Raw genomic sequence first — 20,073 nt, forward strand, 5'->3', positions numbered from 1 at the left:
TAGCAACTTGTTTTTATTCCTAGAATCTGTTCTGACCCTTCTTTCTTCCTTCATCTTCTTTGCTTCACTGACGCTGATTTTACACCTCTGCGTAAAACTTCATATTACACTCCCTTTGTGCACTTTTTTGTTTGCCATTGTGATGTGTATATATGGGATGGAGATTTCCTTTCCTACTTTCTTTTATTATAAGTACTTCTTCTATTTCTGAAGCTCTCTGTGTTCATCCATGTCCCTTTTCCATCACTCTTTGCTACTCAAGCCACAGTCTCTGAGCGCCAGCTTTTGTATAGAGATGTCTGACCCTCATTCTTTTGTCCTAGTTTTGTTTCTTTTCCTTATCTCAGGTAGATGTCTAGGGTAAATTAGCTGCTTCTCACTTCCTCTACCTGCTGTGACAATTACAAAGAAAAAGGCTTCAGATGACTTTTCTTTGAAGATACTCTCAGGGAGTAGCTTTATTTCTCCCAAGATTTTGAACCACGTGGGTCAGCTACTGCTGTGATTTTATCTCTTGGTGGCAAAACGTTCTGCTTTACAATTCCCAGTTAATATGACAGGCCTAAGTACGTTGGACAAATGTAAACCCTTTGCAGATCTGTGAATAGCCACTGCTTTAGAGATTCTAAAACTGTACTTTATTTCTTCACTCAAAGAACAATTAAAGATAAGGCCAAAAAATAAAATTCTACATGCTGTGTTCATACCTCTGTATTATTCCTTCATTATTAATGTTGGGTTGGTTCCACTGAGCCGAGCTCTACCTATGCCAGAGTGGGCAGTAACAGATTCTCTCTGCCTTCCTTTACTAAGATTCTTCTTTATTTGCTTAGGCCCATTGAATTCTCCTTCTTTCTTCTGCCTTTGTCCTTAATTTCCCCTTTGAGCCTAGGTGCAGGTTTTGGAAGAATAAATCATTTTGCTGCAGTGAGGAAGGGGTATCTTCTATCAGTATCCATAAATATATATTGTTATCATTGTTTTCTTTCCCCTAGGTATTATGCTCTGATTTTTAATTCAGTGAATTCAGGCGGGTAGATAGAGATGCACGCAATCATTTAAAATAGTGCCTGCAACTTTCTTATCCTTTATACACAACTTACTCATTTGGTTTTCAGCTTCAGGCAGTGGAAGAACAATTTCTTTCTCTCATTCACAGTTACATGTCCATGTGTATTTTGCATGTATCAGCCATTCAGCAGGATCTTCTTCATCTCCGGCTTTCTCTAGCTCCTCTTTTCTAATTTCCTACAGCATTGTTTCCTGAGCCTCTCCCCAAGTCCCCTTAACTTCTTCTGTGCCCATCCCTGTTCGGTGGTTGTTCTCTGTATTTGTAAAACAGTGAGTACTATGTTCTGCTGTGTAATTGTCAGAATAGAAACAATGGGAGCAACTTTTTGTCAAAGGGCACAATTGAAAGTGTTTGAAACAAGTCTGTCAAGAGGTATATAATGTCTGTATTCATGCTTTTTTAAACTATTAATGTAATACAGCTGTAACAGGTTTATTTTTAACTGGAGTCATTTATAGTTTTCCGTCATAACCCTAAGAGCAACTTTGCTGATTTTGTATCTGTCTATATATGTCATCTAGTTTTATTGCACCAATATATGAAAGCTAAGAAAACTAACTTCTTGAGACAAATTCAGAATTCCTATCATTCAGGAATGACACCTTCAGAATTAGAGTTGCTTCTTTGGGGGGGGGTGAAGGACTTGTATGAACAAGTTTGGGTGAAAAATGGACATGTCTTTTTTTGTCTGTCTGTCTATTTGGAAAAATTTCATGTTGAATGGGTGAATTTATATACAGCTTTTTGAGTTCAGTGTGAACCAGAATACTGAAGAAGTTTTTGTGGGGGGTGGGAAGGATGCTTTTGGCTTCCTTTTGCAGAAGAAACATTTACACAAATATATCTAATATTATTGTTATGAATAAAACCTATGACTTGCATGCCACAGTTGCATTCCATCGGAATACTCCAGGCTATTACACCCATAAGGAAATGTTAGGGTTTTGATCCTTTATATCTCTCTGGTTATGATACAACATATAAATGGTGGGCTTCTCAGATTTTTGCACTACAACCAATGGGAAAAGCTTTTATGTTCTCTTCAAGTCTGTATCAGCCAAGGCTTTCACATCTTCAGAAAAATGTACAGGAGATTTTTAATTCTGTTGATTAGTAAAGAATTTTTTTGAACATTACTCGTGCAAGAACTTGCTAGCTCTTGTCAATATTCTGTCATGTTCATTACTATAAAACCCTGCTGACATTTGTTTTCTCAGCAGAGTGCATTGATACATTTATCTAGTACTCAAGGACCTATTGAAGTTTATCTATGCCCAGAGGAAAACGATGCCCTCAGTCCAATGAAAACCTATAGTCAGGACCACAATGGAAATATTTCCAAGACCATTTCCAAAGGTAAGGTTGTTTCTTTGTAATACTAATGGCCTTCCTTTCTGCTTTCAGATCCCATTTTGAATTTCAGATACCCAGCTCTTGTTTTTTGTCTGTCTTTTTCTATGAAGTGAAAAGCTAAGGTATCCAATTTTCCACAATGTAGTTCTGTTGCATATTGGGGAAAAAACATATTTTCCTTTGCACCAGTTGTTTAAAATAACTTTCAATAGGTAAATTTCAATAATAAAGCAAAGACTTGTCTTGACACAAAGGCACAGAAATCTGTGTATATTGATATATGGAGCTATTCAGTGTCTCTGAGGACATCTATTACTTATAAAGTTTTCACTTTGAAGTATTTAGGACTGTGAGTTCCAATGAAGAAAGGGTATCTTTCACTGCACTTAATTTGTTTTTTTTTTCAATAGTTGTTTAAACCTTATAAAATAATTGTTTATTGAAAAGCCAGTGGTGACAGCAACATGAGTGTTTTTGAGAAGCCATTTGTAACATATCAAAAACTGTCTAGAAATTATCTGAACTAGATTTTCATTTAAATGATCCTTTGAGAAAGGTCCCTTATGCATTAGGGTTTTTTTTTTTTGCCTCCATGTCTAACATTTCTAATGGGATTAAATGCATCTTCTGTGTTTCCCTCCCCTCCCCTCCTTACAGAAGTGGCTTCTGGTAACTCAGGACAAGGTGACTGCTCAGTGAATATGGCAACACTTTCTCCATTGGCTTCTCCAGCCAACCTTCTACAGCAGACCGAGGACCAAATTCCCTCAAACTTTGAAGGACCATTTGTGAATTTGCTGCCTCCTCTGCTTCAGGAAGATTATTTGCTGAGCCTTGGGGATGAAGAAGGCATCAGTGATCTCTTTGATGCTTATGATTTAGAGAAGCTTCCTTCATTGGTAGACGAATTTATATACAGCTGATTCTCTTAAATGATGTCCGTATTTAAATCATGTTTTTATTAGAAATGGAACACCTGCCATCATTCAGTAGTCTCCTACTTACTATAAAATAGCATTATTAAATAATCCAGGCTCCTGAACAGTGCTGATATTTTAATTAAATACTCCCTAAAATACCATAATACAACAACTGAAGGCTTTTGCAACAAAGCCTTCTCTTTGACCCTAAGCTCCAGCGCCTTGTGAGTCAGCAAGTGCAAGCAGGTGACCATAAATATTTTGTTTTCACACTATCCCAGTCTCTGCTTACCCTGACAAGTGGGCTTATGGAGGAGGGCTCAATGAACTGGTTTAGTCATAAATAACAATTTTATAATAGTATTTCAGGTCGTGCCTTCTGCAGAGAATGCATGTCTTTTGAGTCTCACAACATGGATTGTACCTACAGTAAACGTAAATATGAAGTAGAGCGAAAGTGTGAAATGGGATTCTTCAGCTATTTGTGGGAATGTTTAAATTGCTGTCATAATGCTCATTTTGAGCTGTGTATATGTCTCACTATGAGGTCAAATACTTATGTCCTAAAAGCTTTTAATAAAAATACACTGTAAATGTAGTGTATATTGCAAATATTGAAAAGTATAAAGTTCTGCCACTTCTCGTAGTAATCAGATTTTTAAAATGCTTGTGTAAGTGTGTGTGAAAGCAGTTTTTTTTTTTTTTTTTTTAAACTAGGACGAAGATGCACAGTTCAATTTTACTGCCCCCAGCGTGCATTAGAACTGGTACATAAATTTTTGTGGTACTAAGTGGGGCTTTGTATTAAGTGCCTACTAGAGATGCACTGTGGGTTTTTCCCTCTATGGAAAACACTTACGCCAAGCTTTGTATGTTCAATATATCATATTTATCTCAGTGGGTTAGCTTCTTCTGCTTACAGCTTTTTATAATTCTCCTTGCCAGCGAAATAGAACTAATTTTTTTCCAAAGTACATAACTGTAAGTACCACATCAACTGAACTGCATTTATTTTTTGAAAATCTTTGGTAGTATAGTATAGTACCAATATTTATTTTTTGAAAGTGAGAGGAATTCTAAGAAGTCTTAAATATTTTTTTTTGTTTTGAGTGTAAAATATGTTGCCATGTTCTGGGCTAAATTAATGTATGTTGATTAGATGATGCCCATATAATTATTTTGTTTGCATTACTGTTGTGCTTATCTGACATATTCAGAAAATTAGTACTATTTGTACTGTAGTAGAATATTATGTATGCAGGTTTTCTGGTACCATTGAGTTGCTGCTATAAAAGCTCACACATGAAATGGCAAGAAGTCACAGTACTAATAAGAAAACTGTATGACTGTGTGAGTTTTGGAATATAACAAATGTATAAAGGGCAACACATTAAGAACTGTTAAACAGTGTTAAGTGTGTGTTTATATGTACAAATGTGTGCATAGATCATTCAGCGGTTGTATTTAAGTTGATATATGTTCTCAGTTCACACTTTAGTTATCTAGCAGTTTTGTACAATAGAATTTGTAAACACTGCCAGAATATTTTCTAGCTGGTTTGTAATTTTTTAAGAGTTTTTTTAGATGTGGATCTGTAAATAAAATTGTAGTATTTAAAGTTTTAGTCTGTGGAAGGGGAAAGTAAAAGTTGTGTGAGCATGAAGATTTGTGAGACAAAGGGGCGCTTTTGTGGGGAAAGAGAAAATGAAGACTAATGGAAATCATCTTTTTTGTACAAACTAAACACTTGTCCCAATGTGCGTGGGCAAAATACTAATCTAATTTAGCTTTGCATTGTATGCTAGTTGAAAAAAAACTCTGTAAAATACTGTAAAAAAAAAAAACAACAAAAAAAGCTTTTATGGTGAGTTTTGTAAATAGATTTATTAAAGGATGACCTGTTCTCTAGCTGTGATCTTACCACTTCAAATGGATGTAATTTGAATAAATTTTGTATGGTAATGAATCAATAAAAACAATTTTTTAAAGAGTTTAGATCTGTATATGACTTTTAAAATTCTCGTTACTCTTGGTGCCTCTTCTTGGAACCTCACTGTTAACGTTTTCATCGTTAGTGCTGCTCACTCATTTCACATCATCTATGCTTCATTTCAATTTTTTTAGTTTGATGACAATACTTTCAGTGGTTTTAAAGCCAGAGTGAAATCAGTACAAAAACCACGCATGTAAAGAGACACAGTAGGAAATCCAGAGGTGGGGATAGCAATGGTCTATTTTCATCGATTTCCCATATGAATTATGAACTGACTTCTTGAAAAATTCATACAAATTTGGTTATTCTAGGATTAAATGATGTAAAAGAAATGGGTGAGGATTGGTTTAATGTTCCTACTGAGAACTCTCCAGAAGTGTGTCTCAACAGTAGCATTGAAAACGAGTTCTATTTACTTGTAAGCATCTCCAACAGTCTCCTGTACTAGACATGCACTTATGAACCTGTTCTCCCTTTCTGGTCTTGGTGCTGCACCTTCTCAAATGTATGGCCAATAAACTACTAAAAGAAAAAAAAAGAGCATTGGGATGATAAAATCACAGTAACATGGTTGTTTGTTTAACTGTTATACTTCTGAGCAAGTTGTTTGCGTCTTTTCTTCTTCCCTGCACACAGGGAGAAAGCAAATGTTTTTTCTCTTTATGCACCTGACCGTACTCTAACTTGAGCACATAGCAGTACTGAAAGGAAGATTACAGAGAAGATCTTCTGTTCTTCTATATTCCTGATAAATAATAAAAGAGGGCTAGAGGACTGCTCTCTCCGATCTCACTGTGAAGCAGAGATGACAATCAATGTCCTCTTTCTGTCCTATTTGTCATTGTTCCCTGGCCTGTTACCCGTTTCTCTGTTCTATGACTGCCATAAGCACTTTCTACTCACCTCTAAAGTCTGCTGCTGATTGATGCTTTCCCTGTCATTTTCTCTCCTCTTCCCTCTCTTTCTGTATCTGCTTTGTGAACTTGAGACATGTTGAGTTGCAGGAAGAAAAACAGCCAGTTAAAATATTTAATTTAGTAACTGGAGTACAAGCTGTTGATCATTCTGCTTCCCTGAGCTAGCACAGTGTGCCTGGACTTTACCTAGCATACTAATATTAATTTCAGGTAGACTTTATCATGGCCTATGTGTGCTTCATTTCTTAGGTGCCAGCAGATGGAAAAAGGGTTCTGAGAAATCTGTCAAAGCAGGGCTGATTGATAGGCAACTACACATTCCTTTACACATAGGAGATGAGTTAATTCCTAGGAACTACATTTCTCAAAAAAGGGGGTTCCTGGCCTTGAACCGACAGTGAGAACGGGTCCGTCTACATCTACAGTATCACCTTCTATTGTTTGTGACTTATACCTGAAAGGATAAATCCCACCATTGTCTTTTTACGGGCATAGACACTTCTTTTGTAAGAAAGAAAGTACAAAGTACAAGAATTCATCTCCCAGTTTTGTTTTTTTCATGCTGAAGCAAGATCTGCCTGCATATTACTCTGTATCTAAACAAAGATCAGCATAATTCTTTGCCTTTATGAAGTCTGGGGTTTTCTTCATCTGCCTTTTCCTAAGATGTGATAGGTAAAAACTGTCATATCTAATGGACAAAAAGGGATTGCCATCAATTCTGGGTAGTGCTCAATGTTGCTGACAGGTGAGCAGGTGGACTCTCCTAAATTGCAGGAACAGAGGAAGAAATCTTGTGTCTAACTTCAAGTCACCATTTTGTTCCTGCTTGCCCTCTCACTTACTCTTCTACCCAGAACTGCATGTTAGTTATCAGAGACTAAGGTTATCAGATAAAAATTGGGCACTCGCTTCCCTAGCTGTTTCCTTTCCATGAGGATGTTAGATGAGATATTCTAAAACAACTAAGGATGCACTTTCAACTAACCATGAACTAAAGTTGAGTTATTTTATTTTATTTTCCTAGTAGCTTATGTACTTCCAAACAATGTACCTACTCCTGCAAAACCTCATGACTTCAGATGGTAACCCAGTTTGAGGCTGGGGTCTTTGAGTTTACCATCCCAGAAGTAGTGACTGAACAGTAAGAAGTAAGGTATGCAGGCAGTTTGGAAGGGATGTAATCTAAAGCTGTTCTTAGGGAGTTCAAGGACTGGAGCATGTATATTTCCAATCTACAGAAGACCAATATTGGGACTTATACTGCCAGCTGCTGTCTCTTAAAAGCAGTTTTCCCAGGCGAGTATAGACAAGCTCTCTTCCTGCAATCATTCACCTCCCTTGCTACCTGCTGGGGCACTACCAGCAGTCTGTGTGCAGCTTGGCTTGTTTCTATGAATAAACTACAAAATAGTTTAGATTTGTGAGCCTCAAAAGCAGTTAAAGAGTGCTTCCATGTTGTGGCTACATCCTAGGACTGAACAGGATTGTGCTGGCAGAAGGGCTGCTTGATATTACAAATTCCTGGCAGTGGGACAAAGTAGGGCCATTGCCGGATCATGCTGAAACTGATCAGCATGCCCTATTTATTTATGTCACTAGGTATGGGACACAGGGAGCGCTGCTGTTATTCCTGCCTGGGAGCTGCTCCCAGAGCTCACTGCCTCCCCTCAGTAGGTAGTGTCTTGTGAATCTTGGCCACACAGAGATTTTGAATACGTCTTGCAGGCTATCTGTGCTCTGCTCTTTAGTCAACCATAAAACAGCATTGATGTCTGCCCAGTTTTGTTTAACCGGAGAGGAACATTTGACTAGTTAGGATACTTCTGCAGTGCTCTTAGAATAGGCAAGTTTAATTCAAGGACTGCAAGTGAAATACTCAGGAAACTGAACATGGGAGACTGAAAAGAATAAGGAAAGGATCACCAGCCTGATAAGGTAGCAGTTAGAGTACTAAGATTAGTAATACATGTATTCCTGTTCACTGACATACTAAGGACTACTTACACAGTATTATGAAGGTGAATGTCTAAAATTGATTAATGCAAGTACTGATTTTTTAAGATGTTTCCTTCCAGTCTCTTCTGGGCTAGAAATGCTGTAAAAGTAATAAATTGCACATCACATTGTGTCTCACTGAGTGACTCTGAAAAGTATTTGTGTGTTTAAATAAAGACCAATCACAAATGCAAATCTATCTTAAGCTGTAACAATGATTCTATCATGAGGCCAGGGTAATATTAATAGTGCTCAGTCCTGCGTAGAATGATTTGTTCCTAATGACTGACTTAACTGAAGTGCTTGTTTCTTTCTGTCCCAATTTTCCTTTTCAAATCTCTTCCATTACTTTGTTCTCATAGTTATCCTTTCTTTTGCCTGTGAACACTGTCAGATAAGCGTGACATAAAATAAGCATCATTTTTTAAGAAAAAGGAGAGGAAGGGGAAGTGATATTCAAAGGTAGAAGTTGCCAAGTTTTATCTGCTTGTAGACCAACATTATGTACTATGGAATATACTCTGGGCTTTCATTCACTTTCCCTCCTGCTCAAGGAAGACTATAATCTGCTATCTAGAAAATAAAATAATGATTCCAAAACTCATTATAAAGAGACTAACTTAATGTTCAAAATTTAATTACAAGAAATGGTGATTTTTATAATCTGAAGCAGGCTACCCCAAAATAAAATAAATATGTTAAAGATGCAATATGAATTATCTTTTGAGGTAAACTGCATATATTAAAAACAAAATAATATTATGCTCACTCTTTGTATCACTTTGATCTACAAGGAAACTATACACTTAACAATATGGCTACTTAGAACCCTAACGTTAGCCAACCAAATTTAAACACTCAGACCAATGACATCCAAAATAATTAACCAGAAAAGTTGTTATTAGCTCTACTTTTGACAAAAACAATGCTAGAAACGTTAGTCATCCAAGATTAATATTTTGAACAATGTCCTCCAAAACAATTAATCAGAAAAGTTGCTACTAGCTCTGTATTTTAAGGAAAGCACTGAAAAAAAAATGTTGTGGCCACAATAGGAATAAATAGTTTGTCATTAATTTGGGTCAGATCAGAATCCATCTGATATAACTGGATACCTATTGTTATACCTAGTTTCCAGTTAAAAGAGATGGGTCTCCAAGGATTTGGAGAAACAAAACATGACTGAAGGACAGGTTTAAATCTTAGTGCTCAGCAGATGCCAAGGCACAGAAGGTTATCTGCGTTTCAGAGACGTCCATGCATACTCCTGGATGAAATTCTGTTGTTTTTCACTCTATGATTTCACCTTCAGTCTTGTAATATTTATATTTCCAGTGCAACAAAAGCAATTTGATCACCTGTGTGAGAATCCCAGCCTTCATGTTCTTAAAACATTTTTACGGTTTTAGAGAACAGCTTTAAAACATGACTACTGCACTGCTATTAAATTAGTGGGAATTCGACCATTGACGCTGATAAATCTACTAGGCATGTTCGTATTTTTAAATACGTAGTGGAGGGAGAACCGCATTTCTTTTAAAAAACCGGCTTCCAACGAGAGGACACCGGCGCGACCTCAGCCTGCCGCGGCTCCTGCGCCGCCCGCACGGCTTCAGGGCTGCGAATCACGGTTTTGAGCCGGGGCAGCGCTGAGGCGGCCCCCGGCCGGCACCTTACGGTGGAGGCGGCCCTGAGAGGTGCCGCGTCCGGCGCGGGGACGCACGGCCCTAACGGCTCTAACGGCTGCGCGCCCCTACGGGCCGGCGGCGCTCCGCCAACCTCACGCGCTCCGTCACCTGTTTTGTCCGCTCCGCGGCCCCGTTGTGACGAGCCGGCGTGCGCGAGGGGGCGGGGCGGCCATGATGGCGGAACCCGTGTGAGGCCGCGGTGCGGCGGGCTGAGGTGAGCGCTGGAGTCCGGCTTCGGGCCCTCTGCTCCCCGCGCCCGGTCCTGGCGCCGTCCCTCTCCCGGCCGGGCCCGGGGCGTGCGGCGAGCGCCGGGCAGCGCGCGCTGACCGTTGGGGCGACGGTAACGGCCCGAGCCCCCCCCCCCCCCCCCCGGCCTCGGCCCTGGCCCCGCGGGGCGCCTGGCCCCTCGTTACAGCGGGGAGGGAGGGAGCTCGGGTGCCGGGGAAGGGCTTTGCGGGCCGGGCTGCTCCGCGGGCTGGGAGCCCGGGGGCTCGGCCGGGGCCGGCTGCGGCCTCGCCGTGCTCCTGCGCCTCCTGCCGCGGGCCGCGTCGGGGCTGCGCATCCAGCCGCCCCTCGCGCGCGGGTGCGAAACAGCCGCCGCGGGGCTTCTGCGCAGCCCGCGGGCGTGTCCGCGGTGGTCTCAGCGCGGCGTTGCGGTGGATTGGGTTCGCTTTAGCCCTGCGGTTTTCTTACACTCTTCTGTAAGCCTAGAGCTAGCAGCCCAGGGCTTCACCTGAGACACCTGTTGCTAAACAGAGGAAAGAGCAGCCCTCTTCCATCTGGATGGAAGTTTTCTCTGCGGAAAGAAGTACTTTGCTAGTCAGTGTTAGGAGCTCAAGGAGAGATGAGTGGCATAGCTTGGGGCAAGGAAAGTTTTCTTTGTATAAGACTCCGTTAGTGCTTTTTGTTTATTAAAACACTGTTTTTCTAGAGAGGAGCATAAAGTTCTGTGGGTAAAAGCTTGACAGTATAAGAACAATAAATTAGTTAATTTTCCATTTTATTATTGCTTCTCCAATTTCAGTCTTAAAGTCCAAGAACTTCAGTCAGAGTATATGCTGGAATCTGTATGCATCTGCTTGTGAAGAAGAGATCTCATATGTAACTTCTTATCCACAATATTTCTGTATGTTATCTGTTCTAAGAAGACTTTACGGTATTTGTAGAAAATGTTGTGAATGTTTAGGTAATCTTTACTGTTAATCAGCCTTTTGAAGAAAACGAAGCTTATGCAACTGCATACTTTTAGTCATTCTCTTTCTCTTCTTTCATTACAAATTATAAAGTCCTGGTGAAAGATTTTGAAATCTGGAAGAGGAGAAGTCTGAAATAATTTAAATACATCAAATTTTCACAAAAAAAATGTGACTCTGTTAAAGAAGGAGACTCAGATTAGTGCATCTGCTCAGGAATGGATAGGGAAAATTTGACTAGTGTTCTGCCTTGTCAGCAGAGGTTTTCATTGAAAGGAGGTTTTATGCAGGTCAAAGTAGGAAACTGAGATTTCTGCAAAAGAATGAAGAATACTTGTAGGACAATCTGTCTGTTAGTTCTGTTTGTTCATGTCATATCTTTTTTTCCAGAATCATTGTCTGAGAGGATTTAGACCAGCCTTGAAAAGGTATGACTTCTAGTTTGTGTTCTTTCTTTTATGGACCACTGCAATAAATTAAGCTTACTTGTTTTGCTAGCTGTTTCATTATATCAGATGTGTTTCTGAAAAAAAAAAAAAAGCTGTTTTTTTCCTTCCTTATCTTGATTTGGTAACTTTATGTATTTGTACACACTGTCAGCAGTATAAAGTAGTGTAAGGTGATGTCACTATTTTTCTCTGTGATGTTAGGGTTCTGGAGCATTGTGATCTTGAGCAGGCATAGCGCTTAAATGGACTTTGCTTGGGGAAAGCATTTCAGTGTTGGGACGAGACTACATCTGAACAGTTAAGCCATGCTGTTTTGCTGTGCTGTACCATATGGACTGAGCTCGTGTTGGTATTTCTAGGTAATCCTTTGCTGATAAATGAAAATATCCCCTTGGCCTTGGTTTTAAACCAGAGCAGCAGGTTTGTATTGAAAGCCTAGGAGTAATTTTTTATTTTATTTTTTATTTTTTTTGGAAACCCCACCCCTCTCACAGTCCCTCTAAGACTATGTAAAAAGCCTTTAAGTGACTTTTCTTTATGATATCTATATGACATAACTGTTTAAAGCATGTTTGGTTTTGTAGACGAAAAAAATGTTTTTCTGTTTTTGGACAGCTTCCAGAACAAGCTAGTGTATGACATCTACTAAAAGTCCTATTTGCATTAAATTTACCATGTTTGACATTGAAGCAGTGAACTTTGACTTATTTTGAAATATATATTATTATTATTATTCATTTGCTCAGAGATGCAGTCGGAGTGCACCTAGGTGAGAAGTTGGAAGACTTAAGTCGGAAAGCCAGTTCATATGTCTTTTCTCACACTATGAACCAGTAAGAAGAAAATGAGATCCCAATTCAGAAATTTTTCCAGATTCTTTAGTTAGTGAGGGACATCCCTGTTCATCTTTCCTTTCTTTCTTTCCCTCTCCCTCTCCCCCCCTTTTTTTTTGCTTGCATCTACTGCAGTATAGTCTTTTTATTCTTCATGGTATTAAAGTGATAGTGCCAGTTATGTTATGTGATGGATTGTTTTGCTGCTGTGTGGGTCAGCTACCCAACAAAATAATTCACTGATTTATTTAGGGAGTGCTACCTTGGAAATAATTTGGTTAAATAAGCCTAATTTGAGGACTGGCAGTGTGTATGTCTGACTCAAAATGAAGAATGAATCTCAGTAGGCCTGGAAATGAAAATTACTGTGAATTTCCAGATGTAAAAAAGACTGTATCTTAGAGTAAATAGTCTTGAAACAGAAATGTTCATCTCAAGTCCTTCTTAAGACAATTTTGCTTGTTTTAGAAGTCAAATGCTTAAATATGAAAAGCCTAGAAATTCAAGGCTGAAGCTGGTATCTGTCAAAATTAAATTGTCCTACTCCTCCATGTATGTTATATATCAAGTACACCCCTTTATTAGATTAAGTATACCACTCGAATTCTTACTCTGATATTCTGGTTTTACCAAAGCTGAAGCTTTTATAGTCATTCCCCCCCCCCCCATTTTTTTTTGTTGTTATTTAAACTTCTGTCCTGGAAAATATTTCTTACTTATAGCTCAAAATAATAGCTTATTTCTTCAGCTAAATACCTGTAACTTAATGACAACACTAACCCAGTAGACTCAATAACATGAAGCCATTAAATTTCTGCACTGTTGTAGTTGTTCTGTGTGGGATTTTTTGTGTGTGAGCTTCTGCAGTAAGTGCTTGTTCCAGTATTCCAGCATTCTTTATGGCTAGACTTTTCACTTTCTTTTTTGTTCATTCTTAGCTGCATTTTTTAAAGATCCTGAGTTTTTTGATCTAGAAGAAAACTAGATACTTAAATATCTCAATGTCAAATACACCTGCTTTGTTACATCATTATACAGTGCTTATAGATATATATACATATATAAATATAATATATATAATGTATATATAAAAATATAATCAAGTTGTCTGAAGTCTTACGTTGAAGTATATTTTGCAAAATGAATGGAGGCATTCATACTGGAAGAATGTATGGGTGTTTAACTTCTTACATTTTTGAATATCTCAAGTGCAGCATCTGAACATATCTTGTAGGCCAGAGCATCTGAACATATCTTGTAGGCCAGTAGCATGAATTATCTGTTCCTGAAGTCTGATACTTACAGAAATTAAGATCTTGTTTGTTTTGTAAGCTAGGATAGTAATGCATTTTCCCTGTAAACTTAGTGAAATGCCTTTGTATGATTTCCTTAGTAAACTGTGTTTATGCTGAGATATATTCTAAACCAAGTTTAGAGTGTGAGCGCGACTGTGTGCACGCGTGCCTCAGCACATGTGAGTGCGTGTGTGGGGTGTGTGTGCATGTGCGTGCTTGCCTATGTGCACATGAGTGGGCGCGAGCGTGTGTGGGCGGTGTGTGCGTGCACAAGTGTGCGTGAGTGTGTGTGTGCGTGTGTACGCATGTGTGCACAAGTGCGTGCGCGCATGTGTGCATGAGTGCATGTGTGTGTGCGTGAGTGTGGGTGCCTGCATGTGCGTGTGTGCGCAGGTGTCTGCGCGCACAGGTGTCTGTGGGCGTGTCTGTGCACGTGTCTGTGGGTAGATGTGCATGCATGCGAGTGAGCGTGTGTCTGCGTGGGTGTGTGCATGTGTGTGTGCAAGTGTGCATGTGCACGTGTGCACACGAGTGCATGTGTGCATGTGTGTGCGTGAGTACAAGTGCATGTGTGCACGTGTGTGCTCGGGTGCATGCGCACGTGCATGGGTGTGTGCAAGTGCACATGTACACGAGTGCATGCATGTGTGTGTGGGTGTGGGCGCATGTGTGTGCGTGAGTGCGTGTGTGGGTGGGTGCGAGTGTGTATGTGTGCGAGAATGCGCGCGAGTGTGGGTGAGTGTGTGCATGTGGACACGTGTGCGTGCGGGTGTGGGGGTGTGTGTGCGCGGGTGTGGGGGTGTCTGGGTGCATGCATGTGAGTGAGCAGGTGTGTGCGTGGGTGTGTGCATGGGTGCACGTGTGTGTGCACATTCATGTGTGCATTTGCGTGCAAGTGTGCACGAGCGCGTGTGTGCATGTGCATGCACGTGTGTGCATGAGTGCATGTGTGTGAACGTGCAGGTGTGTGCACAAGTGTGCACGCAGGTGCATGTGCATGTGTGCGCGCGTGTGGGAGGGGCGAGACAATGCACATGAGGGCGTGTGTGTGTGCATGCACCTGTGTGTGTGTGAGCATGTTTGTGCGCGAGTGTGTGCACAAGTGCATGCGTGGATGTGTGTGCACGCGTGTCTGTGGGCGCGTGCAGGTGTGTGAGTGGGTGTGTGCACGGGTGCGTTTGCGCGAGTGTTTGAGCACAAGTGTGTGTGTGTTTGCGTTTGTGCATGTGTGCACGAGTGCGGGTCTGTGCACACGAGTGCATGTGTGCACATGTGTGTGCATGTGTGTACGCGCATGTGCATATGGGCATGGGTGTGCACATGTGTGCACGTGCATGCGTGTGTGTGCAGCTGTGCACAAGTATGTGTGTACAAGTGTGTGCGCGTGTTGCATGCATGTGCGTGTGCATGTGTGCGCAAGCGCTTGTGTGTGCATGTGCATGCATGAGTGTGCATGAGTGAGTGCAGGTGCGAGTGCGTGTGTATGTGTGCACGTGCGTGCACGTGCGGTGTGGGCATCCGTGAGCCTGTGCGCCTACGTGCACGCATGTGTGCGTGAGTGTGCATACACGAGTGTGTGTGTAAGTGTGCATGTGTGCACAAGTGCATTTGTGTGTGCAGGAGTGCACGTGTGTGCAAGTGTGCACGTGTGCACAAGTGCATGCATGTGTGTGTGCACAAGTGCATGTGCGTGCAAGTGTGCACATGTGAACAAGTGCATGCATGTGTGTGCACGAGTGTGCGTGTGTGCCTGTGCATGTGTGAATCTGGGCAAGCGTGGACTTGTGCACATGCGTGCGGTTGTGCACGGGGGCATGTGAATGCACGTGTGCGCATGTGTGCACAGGTGCGTGCAAGTGTGCATGTGCTCACGTGCATGCGCGTGTGGGCAGGGGCGCACGAATGTGGGGGCATGTGTCCACGAGTGCACGTGTGCGTGTCTGCGTGGGTGCACTAGTGCACATGTGCGTGTGTGTGCATGCCTGCATGTGTGCGCGTGTGTGAGCATGTGCGTGTGGGTGCGTGTATGTGCATATGCATGGGGTGAGTGTGTGCATGTGCATGTTTGTGCGTGTGCATGCACCTGTGTGCACGAGTGCACAGGCGTGAATGCAGGTGTACGTGTGCGTGCACGCGGTGTGCACTGGTGCATGTGTGTGCGTGTGTGTGTGCATAAGAGCGTGTGTGTGTGCATGAGTGCATGCGTGTTTGCGCAGATGTGCGTGAGTGTGTGCACGTGTGTGTTTGCATGAATGTGCACAAGTGCGTGAGCATGTGTGCACGAGTGCATGGGTGTGTGCATGAGTGCACGGGTGCACATGTGTGCACGAGTGCACAAGTGTGTGTGTGCACGAGTGTGCACTTGTGTGCAAGTGTGTGTGCATCTGCATGTGTGCACGTGTGTGCACGTGTGTGCATGCACAAGTGCTTGTGCGTGTGCAAGGGTTCATGCACGCGTGTGTGCGAGTGTGCATGTGAGTGCGTGCAAGCTTCTGAGTGTGTGTGCACGTGTGAGTGTGCGTGCAAGTGTTGTGTGCGCCTGTGTGTGTGCGTGGGCATGCATGCACGTGTGCATGTGTATGCACAAGTGTGTGTGCATGTTTTTGTGCACATCTGTTCACATGTGTGCATGTGTGTTTGCACAAGTGCGTGCATGTGTGTGCACGAGTGCACATGAGTGCACAAGCGCATTCATGTGTGCAAGTGCACATGTGGGTGCATGTGTGAGTGTGCACAAAGTGTGCGCGCCAGTGTGTGCGTGTGCTCCCGTGAGGGTTTTGGCGAGTGTGTGTGCGTCTGTGCACGCAAGTGTGGGTGAGTGGGCGTGTGCTTGCGTGTGCACAAGTGTGTGTGTGTGTGTGCACGTTTGTCGGTGTGTCTGTGGGTGCGGGTGCACATGTGTGTGTGCGTGAGTGCGTGGGTGTGTGCACAAGTGCGTGCGTGAGTATGCATGTGTGTGTGCATGTGTGTGTGCACACACTGGTGCACGCATGTGTGTGTGCGCATGAGTGTATGAGAGTGTGTACAAGTGTGTGTGCGTGTTTTGGCATGTGCACACGCGTGTGCATGTCTGCAGGGGTGCGCAAGTACGCACATGTGTGTGTGCATGTGTGCACTTGTGTGTGCATGTGCCTGTGTGTGCACATGTGTGCACACAGGTGTGTGCATGGGCGTGTGTGTGCCTGTGCACATGCGAGTTTGGGCAAGTGTGTGTGTGCTCATGTGCTCGCACATGTATGGAGGGAGTGTGTGCATGCAGGTGCATGTATGCGGGGAGTGTGCACGTGTGTGTGCGAGGGGAGTGTGTGTAGAGGGAGTGTGCATGTTTATGCGGGGGGGAGTGCGTGTGCATGTGTGTATGCAGGCGGAGTGTGTGCGCGCACGTGTGTGTGGGGAGCATGCATGCGTGTGAGGAGTGTGTGTCCACGCTTGTATGGGTGTGCATGTGTGCGCACACGTGTGTGTGTATGGGGGAGTTTGCGTGTGCAGGTGTTTGTATGCAGGGGAATGCAGGTGTGTGCGGGGGGAGTGCATGCAGGGGGGTTGTGTATGTGTGTGCATGGGTATGTGGGGGGAGTGTGCACGCATGCATGCATGGGGGTGTGTGTGGGGAGTGTGCATGTGGGGGGAGTGCGTGTATGGGGGATTGTGTGTATGCGGGGAGAATGTGTAGTTGCGCGCGTGTGTGTAGGGAGAGTGTGTGGGGAGTGTGTGCATGTGTGGGGGGAGTGCACGCGTGTGTATGTGGGGGGAGTGTGTGTGCGTGCATGTGTATGGGGGAGTGCGCGTGTGTGGCAGGAGTGTGCGCATAAGGGGGTGAGTGCGCACGTGTGTATGGGGGAGTATGCGTGTGCTGGAGTGTGTATGCGGGGGGAGTGTGTGGATGCGCATGTGTAGGGGGAGTGTGCATGTGTGTATGGGGGAGTGTATGTGTGCATGAGTGTGTGTGCGCGTGTGAGTTTGGGGGGAGCGCATGTGTGCACGTGTGGGGGGAGGGTGTGTCTGTGCATTGGCGAGAGTTGTGTGTGCGTGTGTGTTTTGAGGGGGAGTGTGTGTGCGCAAGTGCGGGGGGAGTGTGCACGTGTGTATGTGGGGGGCATGTATGGGGGGAGTGTGTGTATGCAGGGAGAGTGTGTGAACAGGTGTGTATGGGGGGCAGTGGGGGAGTGCGCATGTGCATGCACGTGTGTGGGCAGTGTGTGCGCACGTGTGTGTGTGGGGGGAGTGTGTGCATGCGTATGCGTGGGGGGAGTATGTGCATGCGTAGGGGTGTGTGTGTGCATGTGTGTGTGTCTATGTGGGGGGAGTGTGTGTGCGTGTGTGTATGGGGGGAGTGTGTATATGCAGGGGGAGTGTGTGTGGGAGTATGCGTGTAGGAGTGTGCATATGTGGGGGGAGTGTGTGGGTGTGGGGGGAGTGTGTGCGTATGTAGGGGGAGTGTGTGCGCACGTGTGTGTGTGTATGCATGCAGGGGAAGTATGTGTGCGCTCACACGCGTGGGGTGTGTGTGCCCATGTGTGCATGGGGGGAGTGTATGCACGTGTGCATTGGCGAGGGTTGTGTGTGTGCGTGCGCGTGGGGGTGTGTGTGCATGTGAGGGGGAGTGTGGGCACGTGTGCGTGTGTGTGGGGGCCTGTGTATGGGAGGGAGAGTGCATGTGGAGGTGTGCATATGGGGCTGTGTGTGTATGGGGGGCTGTGTGTGTGTGGGGGGGTGCATGGGGCTGCGTGCATTTGGGGAGGTGTGTATTGGAGTGGGGGGGTGCACGTGCATGGGGGTGCACATGTGTGGAAGTGTGTGCGCGTGTGTATGGGTGTTGTGTGTGTGTATATGGGTGTGTGTGTGTGTGTATGGGTGGTCAGTGAGTATGGGGTGGGTGTGTGCATGCATGGGGGTGTGTGTGTGTGCGGGGTGTGTATGGGGGGGTGCGTGTGTGTATGAGAGTGTGTGCATGTGTAGGCGGTGTTAATGGGGGGGTGCGTGCATGGGGCTTGCATGCCTGGTGGGGTGTGTAGCTGTGTGGGTTCGTGTGTGGAGGGGTGCGCGCGTGTGTAGGGGGGGGGCATGTGTGTATGGGCCATTGTGGGGGGGCTGTGTGTGTGGGGGGTGCGTGCATGCCTATGGGGGTGTGTGGGGCAGGGCACGTACATGGGGCGGTGCGTGTGTGTGCGTGTGTGTGTGTGTGTATGGGTGTTTGTGTGTATGGGGGGTCGGTGAGTATGGGGTGGATGCGCGCATGCATGGGGGTGTGTGTGCAGGGATTGTGTGTGCATATGGGGTGTCCATGGGTGTGTGTGTGTGTTTTTGTGTGGGGGTGTGTGCATGTGTATGGGCTGTGCATGGGGGATGTGTGTGTGCGTGGGGGATGCGTGTGTATGGGGTGTGCATGGGGGTTTGTGTATGGGGTGTGGGTGTGTGTATGGGGGGTGGGTGGGTGTGGGAGTGTGTATGTATGGGTGTGTGTGTGCATGTGTGGTAGGGGCTGTGTGTGCATGCGCCTGAGGTGTGTGGCTAAAGGTATGGGGGGATGTGTGTATGGGTGTGTGTGGATGTGTATATGTATGGGGTGCACATGGGTGTGTGTGTGCGTGTATGGGGGGATCTGTGTGTGTATGGGGTGTGTGTGTTTGGAGAGGTGTATAGGGGGCGAGTGTGTGGAGTGAGTGTGCACGTGTGTCTGGGTGGCGGTGTCTGGGTGTGTATATGTGTATCTGGATGTGTAGGGGTGTGTGTGTAGGGGGATGTCTGAGTGTGCATGTGTGTGTGGGTGTTTGGGTGAGGGTGTGTGTAGGTGTGCCTGTGCATGTAAAGGTGAGGTGAGTGGGTGTATGCGGGGTGTGGATGTGTGTGGGAGGTGTGTATAGGGGGGCAGGTGGGGGTATGGGCAGGTGGGTTGGTGTGTGTGGGATTTTGGGTGTGGGGGGAGTGTGTGTGTGTGTGTAATGAGAGTTTGCGAGAGTGTGCACATGCTTGGGTCCCTGTGGGAGTGTGTCAGTGGTGGGTGGATGGGTGTATATGTGTGTCCGTGTGTATGTATTTGTCCATGTCTGTGTCTGGGTGGGGGTGTGTACATATGTGTGTGTGCATGTGTGCGGATGTGTGGGTGCATGTGCATGTGTCTGGGTGGGAGTAGGGGTGTGTGTGTGTGTGTGAGTGTCTATGTATATATGTGTGTGGGTGTGTTGGTGGGGGTGTCCAGGTGGGTGGGTGTCTAGGGGAGGGATTGGGGGTGTGGGTGTGCAGGTGTGTTTGTGTGTGCCTGGGTGCATGGGAGTGTGGATGCGTGAGGGATGCAAGTGTGTGTGTCTGTGTGTTTGTGCAGATATGGGGATGTCTGTATATAACTGTGTGTGTGCATATGG

General features: G+C 44.6%; 2 protein-coding genes across 8 annotated transcripts in view; both read left to right on the forward strand.

The window, feature by feature from the left end:
- The window catches only part of E2F3 (E2F transcription factor 3), a 43,505-nt gene extending 38,169 nt beyond the window's left edge, over positions 1-5,336 (forward strand). For 2 of the 3 annotated variants that reach the window (XM_067292387.1, XM_067292388.1), the window contains exons 6-7: positions 2,290-2,428; positions 3,083-5,336. In XM_067292387.1, coding sequence (XP_067148488.1) covers positions 2,290-2,428; positions 3,083-3,348 — 405 coding nt within the window. In that variant the 3' untranslated portion in view covers positions 3,349-5,336. The remainder of the gene's footprint in view (positions 1-2,289; positions 2,429-3,082) is intronic. The other variant, XM_067292389.1, reaches the window with a different exon arrangement.
- Positions 5,337-10,100: 4,764 nt separating this feature from the next.
- CDKAL1 (CDK5 regulatory subunit associated protein 1 like 1) overlaps positions 10,101-20,073 on the forward strand; it is a 447,236-nt gene continuing 437,263 nt past the window's right edge. For all 5 annotated transcript variants that reach the window (XM_067290903.1, XM_067290904.1, XM_067290905.1 and 2 more), the window contains exons 1-2: positions 10,101-10,155; positions 11,525-11,562. The gene's annotated coding sequence lies outside the window, so the exon portion shown is untranslated. The remainder of the gene's footprint in view (positions 10,156-11,524; positions 11,563-20,073) is intronic.

This window comes from Apteryx mantelli, chromosome 2 (genome assembly GCF_036417845.1).
Source record: "Apteryx mantelli isolate bAptMan1 chromosome 2, bAptMan1.hap1, whole genome shotgun sequence".
Classification (NCBI taxonomy): Eukaryota; Metazoa; Chordata; class Aves; order Apterygiformes; family Apterygidae; genus Apteryx; species Apteryx mantelli.